The sequence below is a fragment of the Vitis vinifera genome, chromosome 8 (genome assembly GCF_030704535.1).
Source record: "Vitis vinifera cultivar Pinot Noir 40024 chromosome 8, ASM3070453v1".
NCBI lineage: Eukaryota > Viridiplantae > Streptophyta > Magnoliopsida > Vitales > Vitaceae > Vitis > Vitis vinifera.
In genome coordinates, this window is record NC_081812.1 from 16,371,643 (window position 1) to 16,393,055 (window position 21,413).

At 36.7% G+C, this 21,413-nt stretch overlaps 1 protein-coding gene across 1 annotated transcript; it reads left to right on the forward strand.

Moving 5' to 3' along the window:
* Window positions 1-1,495: 1,495 nt before the first annotated feature.
* On the forward strand, window positions 1,496-20,153 carry LOC100261300 (uracil phosphoribosyltransferase). The gene is made up of 12 exons (XM_002273453.5): window positions 1,496-1,646; window positions 1,735-1,827; window positions 2,001-2,079; window positions 13,983-14,041; window positions 15,095-15,172; window positions 15,471-15,552; window positions 16,001-16,049; window positions 16,334-16,395; window positions 18,224-18,291; window positions 19,426-19,481; window positions 19,571-19,618; window positions 19,722-20,153. Exons 1-12 carry the CDS (start codon window positions 1,542-1,544, stop codon window positions 19,771-19,773), a joined length of 831 nt encoding a protein of 276 aa, XP_002273489.1. The 5' UTR covers window positions 1,496-1,541; the 3' UTR covers window positions 19,774-20,153.
* Window positions 20,154-21,413: the final 1,260 nt, after the last annotated feature.

The window sequence follows — 21,413 nt, forward strand, 5'->3', positions numbered from 1 at the left end:
TAAAAAAACAAATTCAAAGTGAAATCACTTATTGAATTATATAATGATAAACCGTAGCACTCCTCTTACTCAGTACACCTATAATATCTACTAAACGGGTGGAGGAAACAATGATAATTGTTTAATAAATCATGAATATCACAAAAAGAATAGTATCTGTATTTCTCTTATTGCATTTCCTCTTATTGCATTTCTGGTTATAAGGGAATATTGGGTTTGATTATCTCACAAGACAAGATAATAATAAAAAATGAACCATTTCAAAATTTTTTTTAAAATAACTTGGAAGATATTTAAAATTATTTTTACTATAAATTAACCTTAGAAGACATGTTTTTTTTTAAAAAAAAAGTTTATGATTTTTGTTATAAAAATTATTATTATTAGTAGTTATATTATAAAATTAAATGTTTCAAAATTTACAAAATCTATATAATAAAAAATATAAGAATTTTATATTTTTAATTATTGGAATTAAACAATAATTAGTAAAATTATTATATTTTATATTATTCTTATTGTTTTGGATAAGTTATTTATAATATCTTTAAAGTAATAATTAATGAAACAATAATTTATAATTAATTATTATATTATTTATTTTTATTAGTATTAATTTTATTCTTATTTGATAGGTTGATGATGATGATGATGATGATAATGATAATAATAATAATTAGAACAAAAAGACCCAAATTATAAATACATATGCATTGAATTTACAAGATAAACATACTAAAAATGCAATACATTATTACATGTTTTAATTTCCATATTTAACCATTATAAAATCAAATTTTTTTATTATATTGCTTTCTTAATAATTATAATGTAAAGTTAAATAATTCAAAATTTATGAAATCCATTTAATTGTAATATTTTCTTAATAATTATATTGTAAAACTAGAAACAAAATTTATGAAATCTATATAATAAAAAATATAATAACTTTATATTTTTAATTATCAAATGAAACAATAATTTGTAAAAAATAAAAATAAAAATAATATATTATTATTATTATTATTATTATTAGAAAAGTAAAAGATAAAATAGAAAAAAGATAAAGGGAAAGAATAAAATAAGGAAAAGATAAAGTAACAACTTTATATTTTTAATTATCAAATGAAACAATAATTTTGTAAAAAAAAAAAGTAATAATAATATATTTTTAATTATCAAATGAAACAATAATTTGTAAAAATAATAATACTAAATAATATTAATTATTATTATTATTATTATTAGAAAAGTAAAAGATAAAATAGAAAAAAGATACAGGGAAAGAATAAAATAAAGAAAAGATAAAGTAGCAACGTGTTTGACTTTAAATTAGAAAATATGAGATTATATTTGAGTAGGTATTTTGAAAATTTATGATGATCCTTTTTGGGCGATTATCACCCGTAATCTTTTCTATATGGTAATTTTCCATTAATTTAACCAATTTTGAATATTTTTTTATTTATAAAAAAATTAAAATTTAAAAACAAAGTGAAACCAAATTAACCAATCCAACTCTGAACATCACAATCGAATGAATGGCGTGCTGCATTAATTTTCCTCTCCGGTGTCAGTTCGATGGGCCGATTTTATCGCCTACATGTAAACCTCAAAGCATTCGAATTCATCAAGTTCCCCAAATGGTAAGGAAAGAATTGTCCAGGAACACATACCCAATCCAGTTCGATTTTTTCGTTAAATTCTTCAAGCCCTAATAGCCGTTTCACTCAGATTTCGTATTCCAACCATCGGCGCCGTTGCCTTATTACGGCCATGTCTCAGACGACGTCGGATAATAGGTCCCTTCCGGACGAGAAAATGCTAGTCAGTTCACTCTTCCTAAACCCTAATTTTTATCGTGACTTATTCTCTTTTTCTAGGAAGCCGAAGCACTACAGTACAGATATGGTTTTCCAAACAAAAAAAATTTCGTTTCTTTTTGCAGCAGCCTAATAGTTTAATCAACTGATGTGATGTGTTGACTTATTTATTGTTAGGTTTTTGTTCCTCCGCATCCCTTGATCAAGCACTGGGTTTCAGTTCTCAGAAATGAGCAAACCCCTTGCCCCATTTTTCGTAAGTAAATTTTATTCGTTGCTTCTGCATTGCTTCTTTTTCTGGCATGCGATTTTGGTGTTAAAGAATAATTAGAGATTTACAGGCTGGGAGTTGGAGGTTAACTTTGTTTTCATATTTAGGAATTTTTTCTTAATTATGTTTTGTGAACCCTGGATAAAGCAAAATAAGGGTCGAAATGATGGTACCTTCTTCATTTTGATATATTCTATTTATTCTTTGTTTGATTGTGGCTGCAAATTTAGTTCCTGTTGCTTATAATTTCTACTGTTAAAGTGTAATGGTTTATGTTTGTGTTGGGTTCATGTTATATCAAGTAAGATTTCAATCTGAATAGAATTCATAGAGGACCTGTTTTTGATACTCGAGTCAAAATCTTCTGACATAAACATGATCCAGTTACTTGAGTGATACAAACATGATCTATTTACATGGACGTCATGAACATAACTTGCTTATGCGGATGACATGAACATGATTTATTTATGCCAATGACATGAACATAAATAATTTTTTCGGGTGACACAAACTCTAAGCATTTACATGGGTAACATGATAGAACTCCTATATCCTGTTTAATAAATACGTTAGGTTGAGTTAGGTCAAGATGTGGCAAATTCAGACCACATAAGCTGTTAATATATGTGATCAATTGAGAAGGTTATAATCAATTTAACATAATCCTATTTAATTATTAATAAGGCTGTGTTTGGTTCCTGAAAAATATTAAGAAAAAAAATGATTTTCCCATGTTTAGTTTCAACATGAAAAATACGATAGAAATTAAAATATACTTTTGTGTTGATAGGCAACTAGTAAAATATAATTAAAATTAGTTGCAAACTTATGATTTTTTAAATTATGTAATCTTTATATAAAAAATTTAAAATAAGTAAAATGATTTTGAAGTAACATATAAAAATAATTTATTGACTTTAAATCTACTTTTTTTTTTGTTATCTTTTTCTTTCCTTTTAATTTGCCTCTCTATCTTCTTTCCCTCTAATTTTTTGAGAATCAAATGTAGCCTAAATCTATATAAATTGCAATCAAAATTGTTTTTCAATTGTACTTATTCTTACTTACCTTAATATTATATTGTCATTTCTCATTAAAAAAAAATTGTTTTTCAATTAATTTTTGTAAAAATGTCACAAAATAAATTTATATTATTGTTATTTTTTGATAGGCAAACAAGGATATATATTAATGAAGAAAGCGCCTAGAGAGAGTGCAACAAAGTACGCATGATGTATACAATTAGGGCCAAAAATAGGCAAGCAAAAAGGAAGAGAGAACACAAAAAATAGCCTTCCTCACTTTACATAAAATAAATGTATTTTATTAATAACAATGTTTTTTTTTCAATAATTTTAATAAGTATACAAAATTATATGAATTCTAAAGGGATTGTAAAAAGGCCATAATTGTGTCAACATGATATGATAATTAAATGAGTCATATAGGGTGAAGTTGTAATTCTGTCAATTATATATGATTAATTGAATCAAACAAAATGAGTTGAAGAGGTTGAATTCTTAATCCAAATATGACTTTATTTAATAAATGGGTTAGGTAGGTTAAAATGATTACTAAACAAACATGGTTAAGTTCAATCTAACCTGCTAATTTATCTCATTTTCAGTATGTTTGTGGGTCAATGTTAAAAATTGTTGGCTCTACCTAAGACCCTTGATGGGCATGAGCATTTTTGCATTGAATTTGGTTATCCTCTAATTGCTTGTATGGAATTGGAATTAGAAGCTCCAAATACACTTTGCTGTTTGGTTGATTTATATGCCTAATTTGGAATTAGATTTAAATTCATTAGGTCAAAAACCATGGTATTAGCTTGATTTTCAAATTTTATGTAATTGGAAAATGCCAAATCAAGTCCCTAAGAATTCAATGCGGTTACGGAAATTATTGACATAATTCTTCATTGATAGGTAATTGAATATATTAAAGAGTTGTTAATATAAGAAGGCATAACTCAACTATGTGAACAAATTGTTTACATAAATTTTGATCTCTTTAGTGCAAAATATGGGTGGAAGAGAGATTTCGTAAAAGACTCTCAATGTGGAAAAGTCGATACATGTCTAAAGGGGGGAGACTTATGTTGATCAAGAGTACTTTGTCTAGCATTCACATATATTTTTTTGTCTTTATTTAATATTCCAAGGAAAGTCAAACTAAGGTTGGAGAAAATTTAAAGAGATTTCCTCTAGGGGGTGGTGTGTTGGAGAAAAAGATGTATCTTGTGAAGTGGTCAACAATGCATATGGAGAAGAGCAAGGGGTTTTAGGTGTTAGACATCTTGCTTTGTTGAAGCACTTTATGCTAATGGAATTGATAGTATCCAATTGAAAGAGGAGCCTTTTGGAATGAGGCCATTAGTGGAAATATGAGGAGGAAGACCAAGGATGGTGCTCTTGTGAAGTAAGAGTGGAATAACTTGTACTGTAGTTCTTCATTTGTGGTGGGTAATGACAGGAGGATGAAGTTTTGGAAGGATAAATGGTGTGGGGATGAATCGTCATATGTTTTATTCCCTTATTTATATTTCTTAACTGTTTCAAAAGAGGCATGAGTTGCGGATTTATGGGTTAAGACAAGGGGAGATAGGTCATTGGAACTCCTATTTCTTTAAACCTTTAAATGATTGGGAAGTGGACAATGTAGAAGATTTATCTTCAAGATTGCAAGGAGGGGTTGTTGATACTATAGGGGAAGATAAGGTGGTCCAGATGAACTTGAGAAACAACATGTTCTTAGTTAAGTATGTATATGCTACTTTGGAACTAGCAGGATCGGTTTCCTTTCCAAATAGCATAATTTGGAACTCTTGGGTGCTTTCTAAAGTTAGGTTTTTTGCATGCGAGCCTAGTTTGAGAAAGGTTTTGATAATAGATCAGTTTCAAAAAAAGAATGTGGTCTTTGGTTAATAGATGTTTTTTTGTAAAGATGAGGAAGAATCCACATATCACATCCTCCTTCATTAAGCCAAGGTTAGGGTCCTTTGGTAATTGTTGTTTGCTCTTTTTGGTATCCAATGGGTGCAAGTTGCAACCGTTAAGGAGGTTCTCCTAGGGTGGCATAGCCCCTTTGTGGGTAAAAGACTTCAAGAAGGTTTGAAGAGCAACTCCTTTGTGCATCTCTTGGATGGTAAGGAAGGAAAGTAATCAAAGGTTGTTTGATAATGAGGAGCATTTGGATCAATATTTGAAGAACTATTTTCTTAGAAATTTGTTTTCATGGGTGAAGATGTACATAGAGTTAGGTTGTATGTCTTTATTCAATTTTGTAGAGTGGTTGGGTTCTTGTTAAAATAGGGGGTCGTTGTTTGTGTTCTCTCTTGTTCGATGTGCTTTTAGGTGCTATTTGTATATGTCTCGTGTACTTTGGTGCTTCATATATTGACGCATTTTAATATATTTGCATTTTTTGCTTATATTTTTTTTTAATAAAAAAAAAAAGAGCTTGGCAGCTTGATTGTTGACTTGAAGTCAAAGTTACTTGGTTAACTTTAGATCTGATTTGGAGAAAGCTCAAGTATTGTTATTGAGGTTGAGTTGTTGCCCTTGCTTGAGATATGAAAGTAGCTTCTTCTTTGGCTTTTAACTACTTTGTAGTAGAAGGCTCAACTACTGCTTTTTTCCTAGGTTTTCCTCAAGAAAAAAAGGAAAACAAAAAAATAATAGAGGTCATGGGAAGTGGAAACATTGGTTGCATAAAATTGTAGATCTTTCTTTGTAGATAGCTTATTCTTTTAGATGGATGCCAGACCTGGCCAATCAAACTGCTGATATGCTGGCTAAGTGAGGTGCTTTCTTGTTAGTGGTGTTTGTTAGGGAGTTCTTAGCTCCCTCAACTTTGTGCTTTGGTTTTAGGGTCAAACTCTAGCTATTTTTTGTCCTTGTATCTAGCATTTCAGTTGTTTTTGTTGGTTTTCTTTCTTGAACTGCTTGTCTTTCATGTTTCTTTTTGATCTTTAATCTATGAATTTTGTTGTTTCTTGTCAAAACAAAATCATAGAAAACTTGAAAAAGCTATTTAAAGCTTTGGGCATAATGGAACAAAACTTGAAATTAAGACTTAGGGGTTGTAGGGGTTGTTTGTTTTTCCTTTTTTAAGGCTTAAAGCAAGTTGCTTTAAGATTTAAGATAAACGTGAAGAATTTTATTTTTTCCATTAAAACAAAATTGTCTTGGAAAAAGTGATAAGTTAAAAAACAAACTATTTTTTTTTTTTTGATAGATAAACAACCAAATATATTAGAAAAGGCTAAAAAGCCACACGTATACAGGGAGTATACTTAACAGCCCTACACAAGGCTAGAAAAAACAAAAAAGGGGAAAAAAACCCCACCCATCCTCACCCACCCTCAAGTGGTTCCAAGCCACTCCAAAAAACCTAAAAGAGAGTATGTTTCCTCACCATTGTACACCCTAGCCCAACTCCACAAATTACATACAAAAGAATTCTTGAATTTCTGAATATCTAAAGACCCTTTCCTGAAAGCTAACCTATTCCTTTCCTTCCAAACCGTCCAAAATATGCACACCGGAATGGAATTCCATATCTTCTTTCTTTTTTTCCCCACAAAAGAACCCTTCCAACTAAGTAACACCTCTATAACTGACTCTGGGAACACCCATTGAACTCCAAAAATGGCAAGGGTAATCTCCCAAATAGTTTTAGTCACTGTACAATGTAAGAGGATGTGATTCGCACTTTCCTCTTCATAGCTGCATAGGAAGCACCGGTTTGGGAGCTGCCACCCCCTTCTCTGAAGCTTATCCAAAGTAAGGATTTTCCCCCACGAGGCTTCCCAAGCAAAAAAAGACACTTTTGTTGGAACCTTATCCATCCAAATGCGCCTATACGGGAAAACCCCGGCTGAAGAGCCGCTCAAAATTTTGTAGGCCCCCTTAGCCCCATAAACTCCATTGCCTTCCCACTTCCATCTCACTGAGTCCTCTTCAAGAGAAGTCCTGAAGTCCTTCAACAGATTCAGCATATCTCCTATCTGCTCCATCTCCCAGTCATTGAGGTCTCTAGCCAACCTGAGATTCCAACCTCCTTGATCCATGCTAGAGTCCCACACTTCACAGATTTTGGCATTCTTGTGACCCGCCAAGGTAAACAATTGCGGATAAGATTGAGCAAGCGCCTCATTGTCACACCACTTATCCATCCAGAACAAAACTCTATTCCCCTTCCCAACCTTAAAATCAATGTTCTCCCAGCACCAATCCACCTCCTTCATGATGTCCTTCCACAACCCCACCCCAAAAGGCCCACACACTTCCTTTGTCTTCCACCCACATCCCTCTTGACCGTATTTCACCCCTATCACAGTTTTCCAAAGGTTATCCTTCTCATAGGCATATCTCTAAACCCATTTTCCCAACAAGGCTTTGTTCAACAAGTCTATCTTTCGGATGCCTAAACCACCCTCCTCCTTAGGGCTGCAAACCACCTTCCAATTAATCAAGTGAGCTTTCCCTTCCAAGCTTCCTCCCCCCCATAAGAAGTCTCTTTGAATTCTTTCAATCCTTTTTGCCACAGCCTTAGGAATGCGAATAAAGGAAAGAAGATAGATGGGTATGCTGGCCAAAGTGCTCTTGATGAGAGTAATTCTTCCCCCCTTCGAAATATACTGCCTTTTCCACTGGGCTAATCTTCTTCTCATTCTCTCTTCCACCCCATCCCAAGAAGAAGAGGTTTTATGGTGGGCTCCAAGGGGCAGCCCCAAGTAAACAGTGGGTAAAGCCCCCAATCTGCATCCTAGCTCAGCCGGCAACTCCTCCAGCTCATCCACTTCCCCCACCGGAATTAGGACACTCTTAGCCAGGTTAATTTTGAGGCCGGAGGTCGCCTCAAACCACGCCAATATCCAGCTAAGATTGGCAAGTTGCTCTCTTCTAGCTTCGCAAAAGATGAGAGTGTCGTCAGCGAAAAGCAGATGAGAGACAGCCAGCTCTTCCCCTCCTCTCCCCCTCAGTCTACAGCCTGAAATGAAGCCACCCTCACCAGCCCGTCTTATAAGAGTGCTAAGCACCTCCATACCCAAGACAAAGAGGTAAGGAGAGAGGGGGTCTCCTTGCCTCAACCCCTTTGAATTCGAAAAGAACCCAGCTGGAACCCCATTGATTAATATGGAGAATTTGGCAGTAGAAATACACCACCACATCCAATCCCTCCAGCGAGACCCAAAGCCCATCTTCCGAAGAACCTTCATAAGAAACTTCCAGTTGATGCTATCATAGGCTTTTTCAATGTCCAACTTGCAAATTAACCCTTTCTCTTTTCTTTTCTTCCAATAATCTATCACCTCATTAGCTACTAAAGAAGCATCCAAAATCTGTCTCTCACTCACAAAGGCATTTTGGTCAACAGAAACCACCCTATCCAGCACTTTCTTTAGCCTATTGGCTAGGACTTTGGCTAAGAGTTTATACAAACCCCCAAGCAAGCTGATTGGCCTGAAGTCCCTCAAGTCTTCAGCTCCTCCTTTCTTAGGAATAAGGACCAAAAAAGTAGTATTGAGAGACTTAGCAAAGGACCCATGCTCAAAGAACTCCTTAAACATTTCCACCACCTCCTCCTTCACAAAATCCCAACACTCTTGCCAAAAGGCCACTGAAAAGCCATCCGGGCCAGGAGCTTTGTCACCCCCCATCTCCATCAAAGCAGAATGGATTTCCTCCACAGAGAAAGGCACCTCCAGACCATCAGCCTCCCTAGAACTAATTTGTTTGAACTGCAGCCCCTCAATATCCGCTCTCCACCCTTGCTCTTCTGAGAGTAATTTCTGGAATTCGTTCACTATCCCGTCCCTCACCTCTTGATCCTCGGTCAACAGCTCCCCATTAATCATAATCCTGTCCATGGAGTTATTCCTACTGTGGGCATTTGCCATACGGTGGAAATAACCCGTATTCCTATCCCCTTCCTTAAGCCACAGCTCCCTAGATTTCTGCCTCCAATGAACCTCTTCCAAAAGCACCCAATGATGGAAGGCATCCTTGGCTTGTTTTTTCTGCTCAGCTTCAGCTAAAGTCAAGGTCCTTTCACTCTCCACTCCATCCCAATACTCCAACTGCTGGAGGGCAGAATTTTTGTTGACTTCCAGCCTTCCAAACACCTCCCTATTCCAAACTTTAATGTTGTGCTTCAAAACCTTCATCTTATAGGCCAATCTGAAACTGGCCCTTCCTCTCACCTCAATCCCTTGCCACCATCCCCGGAGAAGATCAATGAACCCGTCCACTTTCAGCCACATATTCTCGAATCTAAACGGGGTGGGTCCTCTCCTTATCCCCCCACCCATCAGCAAGATAGGAAAATGATCGGAAGTGGGTCTATGCATTCTGCATTGGGCAACCCCACAAAACATATCTAGCCACTGTTGAGTCACCAAAAACCTATCTAGTCTAGCCCATGATTGATTATTCCTGCCCCCATTCCAAGTGGCAATACCCCTTTGCAATTGGAGATCAATGAGTTCTAAATCGTCAACTATTTGGGCAAAACTTCTCATGGCACCAGACAACCTTCCCTGTCTGCTCCTTTCCCGCTGGGATAATATGACATTGAAGTCCCCCCCTAAGCACCAGGGATCTTCCCACAAGCCTCTGATCGCCCCTAGCTCTTCCCACAGACAATCTCTATCCTCTTTGGAGAAAGGCCCATACACCCCTGTAAAGATCTAGGACATCCCATCTTCCACATTCCTAAACCTACAGGAGACTGAGAACCTTCCTACCTCCGTCTCCATCACCTCCAAAGACCTTTTGTCCCAACACACCAGAATCCCTCCCGCAGAGCCCAAGGCGTCTAAAGCCACCCAATTAGACCACCTTCCAGAACCCAAACTTCTTACCAAACCCTCCGACAAAGTTTGAAATTTGGTCTCCTGAATACAAAACAGGTCCACCCTCTGACTTCTTATAACTGCCTTAATAACCCTTCTTTTGGAGCTATCATTGGCTCCACGAACATTCCAGCTAATGATTCTTAGCTTCATTTACTTCCGTAATTTGGCACCCCCTTACTTTCACTTCACCATTTTGCTTTTCCCCCTTTTCATAGTTGATGGAACACTCCAATCTCTTCAATTCTCTCTCAAATTTGGATTTCTCCAGAAAGGTTTTGCTGTGGACACTTTCCCTTCTTTTACGAATTTTCACCAAGAATTCCATAATGTCCTTTTCCAGACCTTCTGTTGAAAACCCCAAAAATTTACTAAACTTGGCCAGATCACTCTTCTCCCAGCTTAGCTCCCCTCCTGCCTTATTACCAATTGACACTATTTGATCGGAGTCCAACCCTTTTCCAATAACATCAATTCTGTCCTTGCTAGCCTCCACCAAATCCCAGCATTCGACAGGCTCACTCACAGGTGGCTCCATGCCCATGAGCATTTGAAGCGGATTCTCATCCTCGTCACGCTTCTCTCCGAGTCCAGAAAGGTCGCAATACTCCCCCACTGGAGTCCGACCAAAAAAAGAAAGAGGGGAAGAGGGAAGCACAGGGATCAAGCAATCGGACTGGACCATAACATACCTCGACGCTTCCTCCACCAGGGCAAGGTCAGTCTTCGATCGCTCTAAGGGGGGGAGCTCTGCCTCACCCAGCCATCGCATCCCATCCTTCTCCCAAACCAGGGACATATCAGAGAGTGGGCTTCCCGTGTGGTTTGGGCCGCATCTCTGGGCCACAGCAAGGTGGTCACTGGGCTCCTTCTCAGCTACCAGTCCCGCCTCCACCGTGGGCCTCCAAGCCTCGATCCGTCTATTTTCCTTTGGCCCAAGAGAGGCCACAGAGGAGGAGGACTGATTAAAGCCCTCAGTCCCACAAGGCCTCATCAGAGAGCCCAGCCCAAACTGTCCACTCTGCACGCTCTCTGTTCCCTGGGGCTTTAACTGCAGCCCATAAGGCCCACGAGAGCACTCCATGGGGCGCCCCGACCCGGAGGTCAGTCTTCGCGTCCCATCCGCCGACTGCATCTGCACCTCGGGCCTCGAACCCCCTTTGGCCTCCTTCACGCGCTTGCCCTCGCGTGAATGGGCCTCACCCTCTACCTCACCCTCTGATACGACAGATTTCCCTTTCCCTCCCGTCGGCGACACGCTCAGCGTCGGCCTGGTCTCCCACCACAGGGTTAGGGAGTAACACATATTTCCCACCCATATTTCCACCATATTAGGAGTCTTCTCCTCGATCCTCCTTACCCGGATTCTTGCCCATTGAAGCTCCTCCATCCTCTCTGTTTTAACATCCATGCCCAAAAAACCCCCGCATGCCTCTCCTACCTTGCTCAAGATGTCCCGATTCCATAGAGAGATGGGAAGACCCACTATCCTTACCCATGCCTCTCTTACTTTCTCTTCCTCCATTAAGCATCCCGACCTTGGGGTCCATTTCTCCAGTCGAATGACGAAGCCTCCAACCGAAATTTCCGCCATATCTAGGGCTTTCTCAGCTTCTGATAACAGCCCAAATTCCAACAATGCCTTGCCATCTTCCAATTTGGCCAAGCCTAAGTTGCCCTTTAGCCCCCATAATTTTGACATTTGGGTCCCCCAACTTCTTAAATCTTCCCCCCCTCCTCTCGTTGAGTTCCAGCACCCGACAAGACAGTGGGCTAGCTTCTCCAAATTCACACATAATGCATTGTTGTCCACACGCACCCTAGCCACTTCTTCTCCGATGCTGTGGTTCTGCTTTACCACCTCCGCAAAGGACTTTCCCCTCAACGGTGACCAAAAAATTTCCTTATCCTTCTGTCTCACTTGCCGGCCTGAGATAGACTCCATCTCACGCAGCGCCTCCACCAAGAGAGACCATCCCCCTTTTGCTCCTCTGCTCTTGGGAACAAAGATATTGAACCTCTTTTTTTCCCGATCTAAAACCCCCAGCTTAAGGAAACATCCCCCTTTGTTTTCGCCGCGCTCTAAAGAGAAAAATCTCCCATTCTCTTGCCAGCGTTTCTCCCAATGGCCAGTCCTCGTGTCCTTTGAGCAGAAAACCAGGCCTTCAATGAGCGGCCCCAAACTTGCCGACCCTAGCTTAATCCAAGAAGAGACGCCTCCTTTGCTTTCCGTTATGAAAAAAAATGTCCTACCCTTCTTCTTCTCTACCTCGATCTCAAAGATTTTTGACTTAACCCCAAACCTCCTTTTCCGACCCCCTACCTTGAGGTACCCCTCTGAGTCCCCATTCGCGCCTTCGAACCAGCTCTCTTCACCGTCTCCTTCACTCACTCTCTCTCTAGGTCTTTCTCTCTCCTCCATCTATTCTTGATCCGTCAAATGAAAAAAAAACAAACTATTTTAAAAATGGTTTAAGTCTTAAAGCAACTTGCTTAACACTTAAGTCAACAAGAAGACAAAACAACTTAATGCATAACACTATTAAGACTTAAGTTTACTTGAGGTCTATTTAGATTTAAGACAAAAAAACAAACACCATCTTAGACAAATAAAGTGTTTTGGTTGCTAACTAGAAATCTCTCAAAAAGGCACATTTGCACCTAATCACACTTGGGATGCTGTCTCCAATTGAATACTTCCAAGGATTCTGGCAAAGGAAGTAGCTTACCCCACCCTCTGTTTTGCAGCCTTTAAGTGTTATTCAAAACATCCCTGTGAAAAGCTGCACCGGTTAGAAATTGCATGGAAAGTACAAAATTCCTATTCCTAAGCCCTTTAGGTATATCCCATTGATTTACTGATTACCACCACCTGCATGCTCATGTGGAATTGCCATTCACTTTTATCATTGAATGACCATTAGTGCCTCTGGAACCACCAACAAAACTGATTCATCCATGACTATGGAACACATGGTCTAGTTCTGCGTGTTGTATCAAAGTATTGATGTCAATTATACTGTTGAAAGCTTCTCTATATGGGATATTTACACTGGATGTTAATATGGGGAAAACTTTGTAGTAATGATAGAAATTACTGTGAAACCATGTTAACTTGAAATAAAATTATATGAGTTGTCAATACAAACAATAATGCATTATGCAACACTGGAATGAATCAATCAAGTCAAAATATTAATAAAAGAATTACTGCATGGAAGATATATGATGCATGAGATAAAATGAGTGTATATAGGATGTATGCTAATAAGGAACCATATGGTGACTAAAATGATTTAAAAATACTATGGGAAAGGCCTAAAGGGAAATATGAATGCAAGTCAATATTCACTAGTACCAGGTGGAGAGATTATGGAAATGTATCAGGGATATTTCATGAGTTTCTCCCGGAGAAGGCTGTGAGGAATGGAGGTTGGATTATCAATGCTATTGTGAATTGGAGATCCTATTACAAAGGCTATGTCCCTTCATGTTTACACTATGGGCTATAAGAACTGGAAATATTGGAGATATTTAGAGATTTTATATATATATATATATATATTTTGTCTTTATAAGCTAACAGAACTTTTTTTTTACATATTTTTTTTGTCTCTCTCATGCAAAATCCGAAACAGAGTTTTCAGATGGTTAGAACTGTAATCTTTGAGTTTTTACTCAGGATATTAGAGATCAATAGTCATTTCACGGGAAAAATTTATTACCCTGGAGTATGACTCATCTATCATGCTCCTTTCCACATTTTGGGACGCATTGACGGCTTTCCGTTTTCTTTTTCCCTTCTTATTTTATACCTTTATTTACGTTATTTGTATGAGAGTGGATTTGCGAATACCTACCAAGAAACTACAACATTACATGTCTTTTCTACTTTTTGGTAATTGGTAGATGCTTATGTACCATGCTAAGATTGTTGGCAAAGATTTATTCATGTATTTATTATTGTTCTACCTTTTTAAGACAACTTTTTGTGAGCCTGAATTTTTTACTGTGGTTATAGGAAATGCAATGGCTGAGTTGGGAAGGCTACTCATGTATGAAGCCTCAAGGGATTGGTTGGTGAGATGTTGCATTGTGCATCCATTAGCTGTTATGATGCTGTTACTATTTTTGGTTTATATGCGTGCTTCCATACATCCACTTTGCCAGGAGGTTGGTTTGTTGTTGGGGGAGAAGTGGCCCCGGGGGCTTGTCACTTAAACCCTACTAGGCTACCATCCATTTCCATTTTGAAGGATCCTTCACATTAAAGATTTGAGGTATCCCCTACCCATAAACAGGGGGCCAAGAATAAGAAGAGGGTTTATAAATTCTCTTACTTGGGAACTTGTGGTTGACCTTCATTTACATGGGAGTGGACCCTTTTTCCCCTGTATTGAAACTTCTTAACATTTCACTGACAAGGGTTCCATGAACTTTATTTTGGGAATGGCTTGAAATTGAATGGGCAGCTAGAAAAATAATCAGTATGAAACCAGTGTAGTCAAAATTTTCTTGAAGCCCCCTAGAAAATGGTGCTCATTTCATATTACTATGGTCTGCAACCTGGATATTGTTTCACAATATTAATCTTTTCAAGCATTATTTTAGTTAAAGCATTGCATTTTGTGCTTATTCAGCCATATATGGGGTGTTCTTTTTGGCATCTTTTCTTTTTTCTTAGTAAATAATGTTAGTTTGAAGATTGGTGGATTTCTCATCAGATACTAAATTCACTAAAAATAATGAATATTAGGAATTGCATGCACAATATGAACACTTGAACTCTTATCAAAATTGAACTACTTTTCTCAGTAATTCTTATGTCTTGTGACAATTCACCTAACCTTCTGATACAGTTCCAAAAGATTCACAATTTTTTGAAAGATGCCTGACAAAATCAGGTTGTATCTTGTTTACAACAAGGTTTTGTCTTTTGAAGAAGTTGAACCATAACATACTAATATGTGGATTCCCTGCTTTATCAGCTTCTAGGGCTGCTGTTGGATTTAGTTGAATGATTTTCTAATTTTTGGTCCTTTCACAACTATCAGCTACCAATATTCCTAATTATTAAGGATAAATCTAACCAAATATTTTATGTTTACATTTTTAAGACCTGATTTACTGCAGCCTACTGTCAAGGGGGAGATTCAGTCACCAATGGGGGTTGCTTCTGTTGAATTTATTGATCCAAGGGAGCCTGTGGCGGTAAGTGCATTACAGCAATTCTGTATCATTAGTGTTTTTTTTTCATCCCAGTCTGAATGAGATCGTGTTTTATAGTCTATCTCCATTCTGCATCATGTCAAGTCTAAACATGACTGTCCTGTTACTCATTACAATCGATTTCTGGCTAGACTATTTATGTTTGTCATAGTTTGTTGGCCATGATTGTATTTTGAGCCCATGATGGTCTTCTATAAGATCAGCTTATTTGACTACACTGAATGAGGCTTTTACATTGAACCGTTCTCTCTCCTGATAATTTATTCTTCTAGCCATGCAGGTCGTTCCAATTCTGAGAGCTGGTCTTGCTCTTATGGAATATGCATCATCAATCTTGCCAGCAACCAAAACATACCATCTAGGTAAGTAAAGGTCCATGCATGTGGTCATATCAGCAAAGGGGGCTTGAAGTTGAGTGTTTAAGAATGTTTACCCTAATCTTTTGAGCATGATAGGATCAGAAACCCTGTTGGCCATGTTATATAATAATTATATGTTGAAACTCTTTTCCCTTTTCTGAGGTTATTGAATATATGTTGTAACCATGTACTTTGGTGGGCCTTTTCCAAGCGCTTTTAATACAATTGCTTATTTACCTATCAAGAAAAAAAAAGTTGTAACCATAAGTATATAAACCTGGTAAATGTTTCCAATAAGATTATCCTCTCTTATGTGCTCTTATTTGCTTTGGATGGTCTTAACTTAGTCAATTCATTATCTAAATTATTTTATCAAACTGAAGTTTCATCTACCTTCATGTGACTGATCTCATGAGTAGTTTATACCTTGTATTTGATTTTGCAAATTTAGGGATAAGCAGAGATGAGGAGACACTTCAGCCAACAATATATTTGAATAAGTAAGAAATCCTTTTTATTTGATAGGGAGGTGTTTTCTTATTCATATTGGTCCTTAACATCCATTGTTCCTAAGTACATATAAATAGGACCTTTTCTCATTAGTTCTAGTCAAATATGATTTCATGTAAAAAAAAATCACTCCTACCAACTTTCATCTCTTGTTTCATTCTTTTTCATTTTTCCTATTTGAAGTAAATTCCAAACTTGATTTTCTTGTTTCTTGTTTGTGTATTTATGCTTGTTCTAGCCTGAGTCATGTGACATCTCATAATACATTTCGCAGGTTACCTGACAAATTTCCTGAAGGGTCTCGAGTTTTTTTGGTAGATCCTATGTTGGCAACAGGTATTAGTTTTCTTCCAGTGTCATTAGTGCCTTGTGTCATGACTCATGCATAAAATTTTAATATGGAGTCTTTGATGGAAAGGTGAGTGCATCTGTCTGTATTTGTGTCTTTGATGGCAAACAAACAATTTATTCCATAGAAAATGAATTTCACAGTAAAAGAAGGATGAGCTATCCCTCAAAGAGTGGATCAACGTCTGTGTATGTATGGAAAACAAAAAAAAAAATTCATAGAAAATGAATATAATAGTATAATAAGAATCAATTATTCTTCAAGGATTAGAACAATGATATTGCAAAATAAGGACAAGAAAGACTCTTAAAAAAATGTAAATTTGAAGATGGTAAGCATGTGTATTTGATTATAAGGCAAGCAACTTATGCCATAGAAAAATGAATATAATAGGTAGAAGAAGGATGAGCTATCCTTTGAAGTGAGGAATAGTGACAAAGGAAAACCATACCACTCCTTTTTATGTAGATTTTATTCGCATTGGACCCAATGGCCCTCATAGCTGTAAAATGTCTCTTTACATGATTAAGAGGAGTTCAATACATCTCCAGTGCCAAAAACTTCTTCCCTTAACCGATGTGAGATATCACAATCACCCCCCATGCAAGAACAACATTCTCATTATATCCTATGAGATTGTGAGGGTAGACAGACACCCCTTATGGGGTCGGACAAGCACTCTGTCATGCCTCCAACCTACTCCAAGGATATAACGGTCATTTCATGCTTTAAGCTTAAAGGCTTAAAGTGTAAATGGCCTAAACAAGTATCTTATAACTAGAAATTTACCAGTTATCTCCTAATCGAAGTAAGTGTGCTACTTTCATCCAATATTCAATCTCCAAAAGTATAAGTTGTAATAATGATCAAGACTAAAAACATCAATATACTTAGCTATTATTCAAAGTAACTTCAATCTTTAAACAATCCAATTATTCAATAATTGCAAACCATTCATTAAATATGCCTAAAGAAAAAAATATAAGTCTAAAGCAAATCCTAACATAGAACAAATTCTCACCCTAATCATCACTCCTTGAGCGTGCCTAAGAATTAGTCAATAAGGGGAGTGAGCTCAAAGCCCAAAAATGTAGTTTCATAGATCAAATATTTTCCATTTGGAATACAAAATTTACAATCATATTTGTAAAACTTTGTGAAGTTCATGCATTTTAGGATATTCAAAATTTTCAATCAAAAGATCATTTATGTCAGTAATGAATGCACTTCAAATCAAAATCAACTAATTCCAAAACATTTTTCACTCTTGCTATCAAATGAGGCTCAATTGAGTGGGACTTTGCAAATGGATGTTTCCATTTGGAAGAAATGTCCCCTTTTCTACTAGAACTATAAGGAGTTGTAATCCTTTCTTTCCCTATCTAAGAAGTAATATCCTCTCTGTTATATTTAACATGTTTTGGTTGACGTTATGATAATTTAGATTTTTATCTTGAGGACAAGTTTCCATCTGAAAAATTTATTGTATTATTAGATAAAGCATGAAATTAATGATACCATAATTGATTACTGTTATAATCAGTGAACCTCCATGCACAGAATGTTCTTAGCATGTTAGTAGCAGGTGGTCAATAGATTTCAAATTCCAAAATATTTTATTTCCTTTATTGCTGATCCTCTCTACTGTGCATAAATCTTCTTTGTGATTGTGAATGATAGCTAAAATAAGCTTTGCATGTTTATAACATAACTAGCATAACTGTTTTATTTGTGAGGCATCTTATTCCTTTGTACAATGATTGAACTCTCTTTTGAAAGAATATAGATTTCTTATAGTATATTAATTGTTTTTAGGTGGCACTATAGTGGCGGCTCTGGACCTCGTAAAGGAACGTGGAATTAACATCAAGCAAATTAAAGTGGTAAATGAATTAGTAGATTTCCTGTGTGTTTCATTTTAAGCTTATATGCAATTATTATTCCAATTAGCAATTCTGGCACAAGTGTGTGTGCACAATAATGTAACAATAGTATAATGATGGTGGTATTGTAAGAACAATACTGTAATGGTGATGTTATGGCAATTTGGCGGTCACCAAGGTATGCGTATTTATGTTCAAAGTTTTTTCTGTGTTAATTTTTAGCCTGTGATGGATGGAATAAGGTGGTGACAGATTTTTTATGGGTTTATTCTGTTTGTACGAGTCACTAGCAGGTTTGTCTTTGTCCAAATTGAGTCACAGCCAAAAAAGCTGGTCCTGTTCACATCATGCAATGTCAAATAGAAGATTGGATCCTCCATCCATATATTTATTTTACCTGAAAGTTTCATAATTTTAAAATTTCTTGCATATAATTTTGTGTTAAAAAAAAATGGGAGCATGCTTCAGAAAGATCATTCCAAGTTCCATGTGGAAACTTTCTAATCAAGCTAATCATTTGAAAAGTTGATCTGCCAAACTTGACAGTTGGAGGCTCCCAGTCATTTTTTTAATGCTGAATTTAACAAGAGCATTCAAACCCAATTTTTTCAATATGATGAGAATCCAATGATAGTTGCTAAAGAGTAGAGACGCCTGGGGGATGCATTTAATTTCAAGAAATTGGGTAAAAACATCCTTAGCCCTAACCTAGATAATCATTAAAGAGATTACTGAGCAGAGGCATCTGGGAGAAAATCTCTGACCTTGGTGAGAAAATTTTCTGTCTAGCAATTTTTTTGCCTGCATTAATATGTTGTTTTCATTCTTATAAATTCAAGTTGCTGCTGTCTGCATAGAGAGTGATTTCTCCTTTTAACAAGATGTCCTCTTAATTTCATGGGCAGCGATATGTTCAACTAAGGTTTTTGTACTCTAGATCAACCTTTGTGGAACATAGGGACAGAAATCGTACTATCACTATATTGCTGATGATTTTGAGTTCATAAAACTCCATAAAGTCAAGTTCTATTGAGTCTTCATTTTGCATGTTCACACACAGGGAGGGAAGGAGGATTTAATAACCATTACCTTTCTATAATCAGAACACTACTAAAGTAAACTACCATGTCACAGATATCTGCTGTAGCTGCTCCTCCGGCCCTTCAGAAGCTCAGTGAGAAGTTCCCTGGGTAATAATGTTATCTGATTAAATTTCATAACTTGTATGAAAGTAACCATTCCTTGAGCTCTGAACATCTTCTTGTTTTTCATTTCTCAGGCTTCATATATACACAGGAATCATTGATCCAACTGTCAATGATAAAGGGTAAGTACCTATTCTTGATGTCATGCACAGCAGTTCGCCTAGTAATACAGGAATTGGCGAACTATTTTCATTTTACCCTTATATTGATTGGAGGCACTTTCAGGTTTATAATTCCTGGACTTGGAGACGCTGGAGACCGTAGTTTTGGTACATGAAGCCGCACAGACTGGCATTGAGGCAGCTATTTATCTTTTGCAATTTTGACTGCATTGAGCGAATTCTCAGTTCCGAAGGCCTGCTGATTCTTTTATTGGAGTTCGATCAGATGACACTTTGCTTTAAGGATTTTTTTTCCTTTTTAATTTTCTTCCATTGGGTGAGGAAATTATGGGTCACCTAATCTCTATGGAGCAAAATTTATATACTGTCTGGATTTTTTTTTCTGAAAGAACTGTGGTGTATCGAGGAAAATTGCATTTTCGGCCTATATTTGCCCACCAGAGCCTGCAAGATGCAATGGGCTTGAGGGTGAGGGGATCAGACCAATTATTAGATATATCATTGAATTTTTGAAAGGAAGTTAAGCCATTAACAAGCTGCAGGATCCTATATTTTCTGATATTTATTTGCCAAAGCATTATTTATTTTAGTGACAATTTTTCGTAATTAGTCCTAAGTAAAATACGTTGTTATTTCTTGAGAATGACCTTGCTAGAATTCTCATTATTGGTTTGCTGAATTCTTATTCTCTGGTTCCAAAGGATCGATCTTATCCCACTTTATAAGATTGTAAAGTGTTTGCTTATCATTGCTTCTTGTAATCAAATTCCTATGAAATCTGCACAAAAAAATGTTAATATAATTTTGGAAGTGGAAATGGTCGAATCAAATAAATGTAGGACAGGAGATTTTTGCAGAAGCATTTGAGGGAACCAAAGAAGTTGGCTGAAATTCAATTTATAGTCAGAATATTTGTCTACCACTCAGAGTAGTTCTTCGGGTGACCAGACTTGAACAACACCATTCTGAATCCAATAATTTTTTTGGTAAAATGCAGTCTCCTTCCTTAAATTAGATTTGCTTTGAGGCTGATTTCATCAGGAGCTAATTAGATTTTGGGAAGTGCATAAGCAGCTTGAAACAGTATAGAGTGGGAGATGGGTGGTGACAGAGGTGGATCATGGATGAAGGCCATTGGTCTTTCCTCTTTTGAAGGCAATTCTGTGATTAAGCAATGGGAAAGGTAGGTCATTTTTTTGGACTTATTAATGCTGTGAGCTTGCAAATTCTTATGTGTAGAAAATTATTCCAAATTTTAACACCTGACAACTAATTAAAATTATATTTACAAGGTGACGTCAAACTGAAAGCAACAGTCCATTTTTATATTTTTTTAAAGACTTAAAAATGGGTTTTGGCTATGCATTAATATAAAGCACGAAGTACACCAGAGCATTGGAATTCCCATGACCCTACGTTTTTCTTTCAATATTAAAAGATTTTTTTGGTAGTAGAAAGATAAACAAAGCTAGCAGAAAAATTGAGGAAAATTAACTAGGACACTAGTCCATGGAGTCAAATGCCACATTGTCATTTGATTTCAACAAGCACTACTGCAACGTCCACCCCATCCCCATCCCCACCACCACAACCCCTCCTCGTCCTCCTCCTCCTCCATCAATGCCACCATTAAGCCCACCACCAAAGCCTACTTAGGCTCACGTTTCTCAACCATATTACCACGTCCTTTGCATACAAAACTTACAATTGTTGTGTAGCAAAAGGTTATGCAAATAAGTTTAATTTAAGAATATAAAAATAAAATAATTCACACGAAAGTGCATGACGTTTTAAC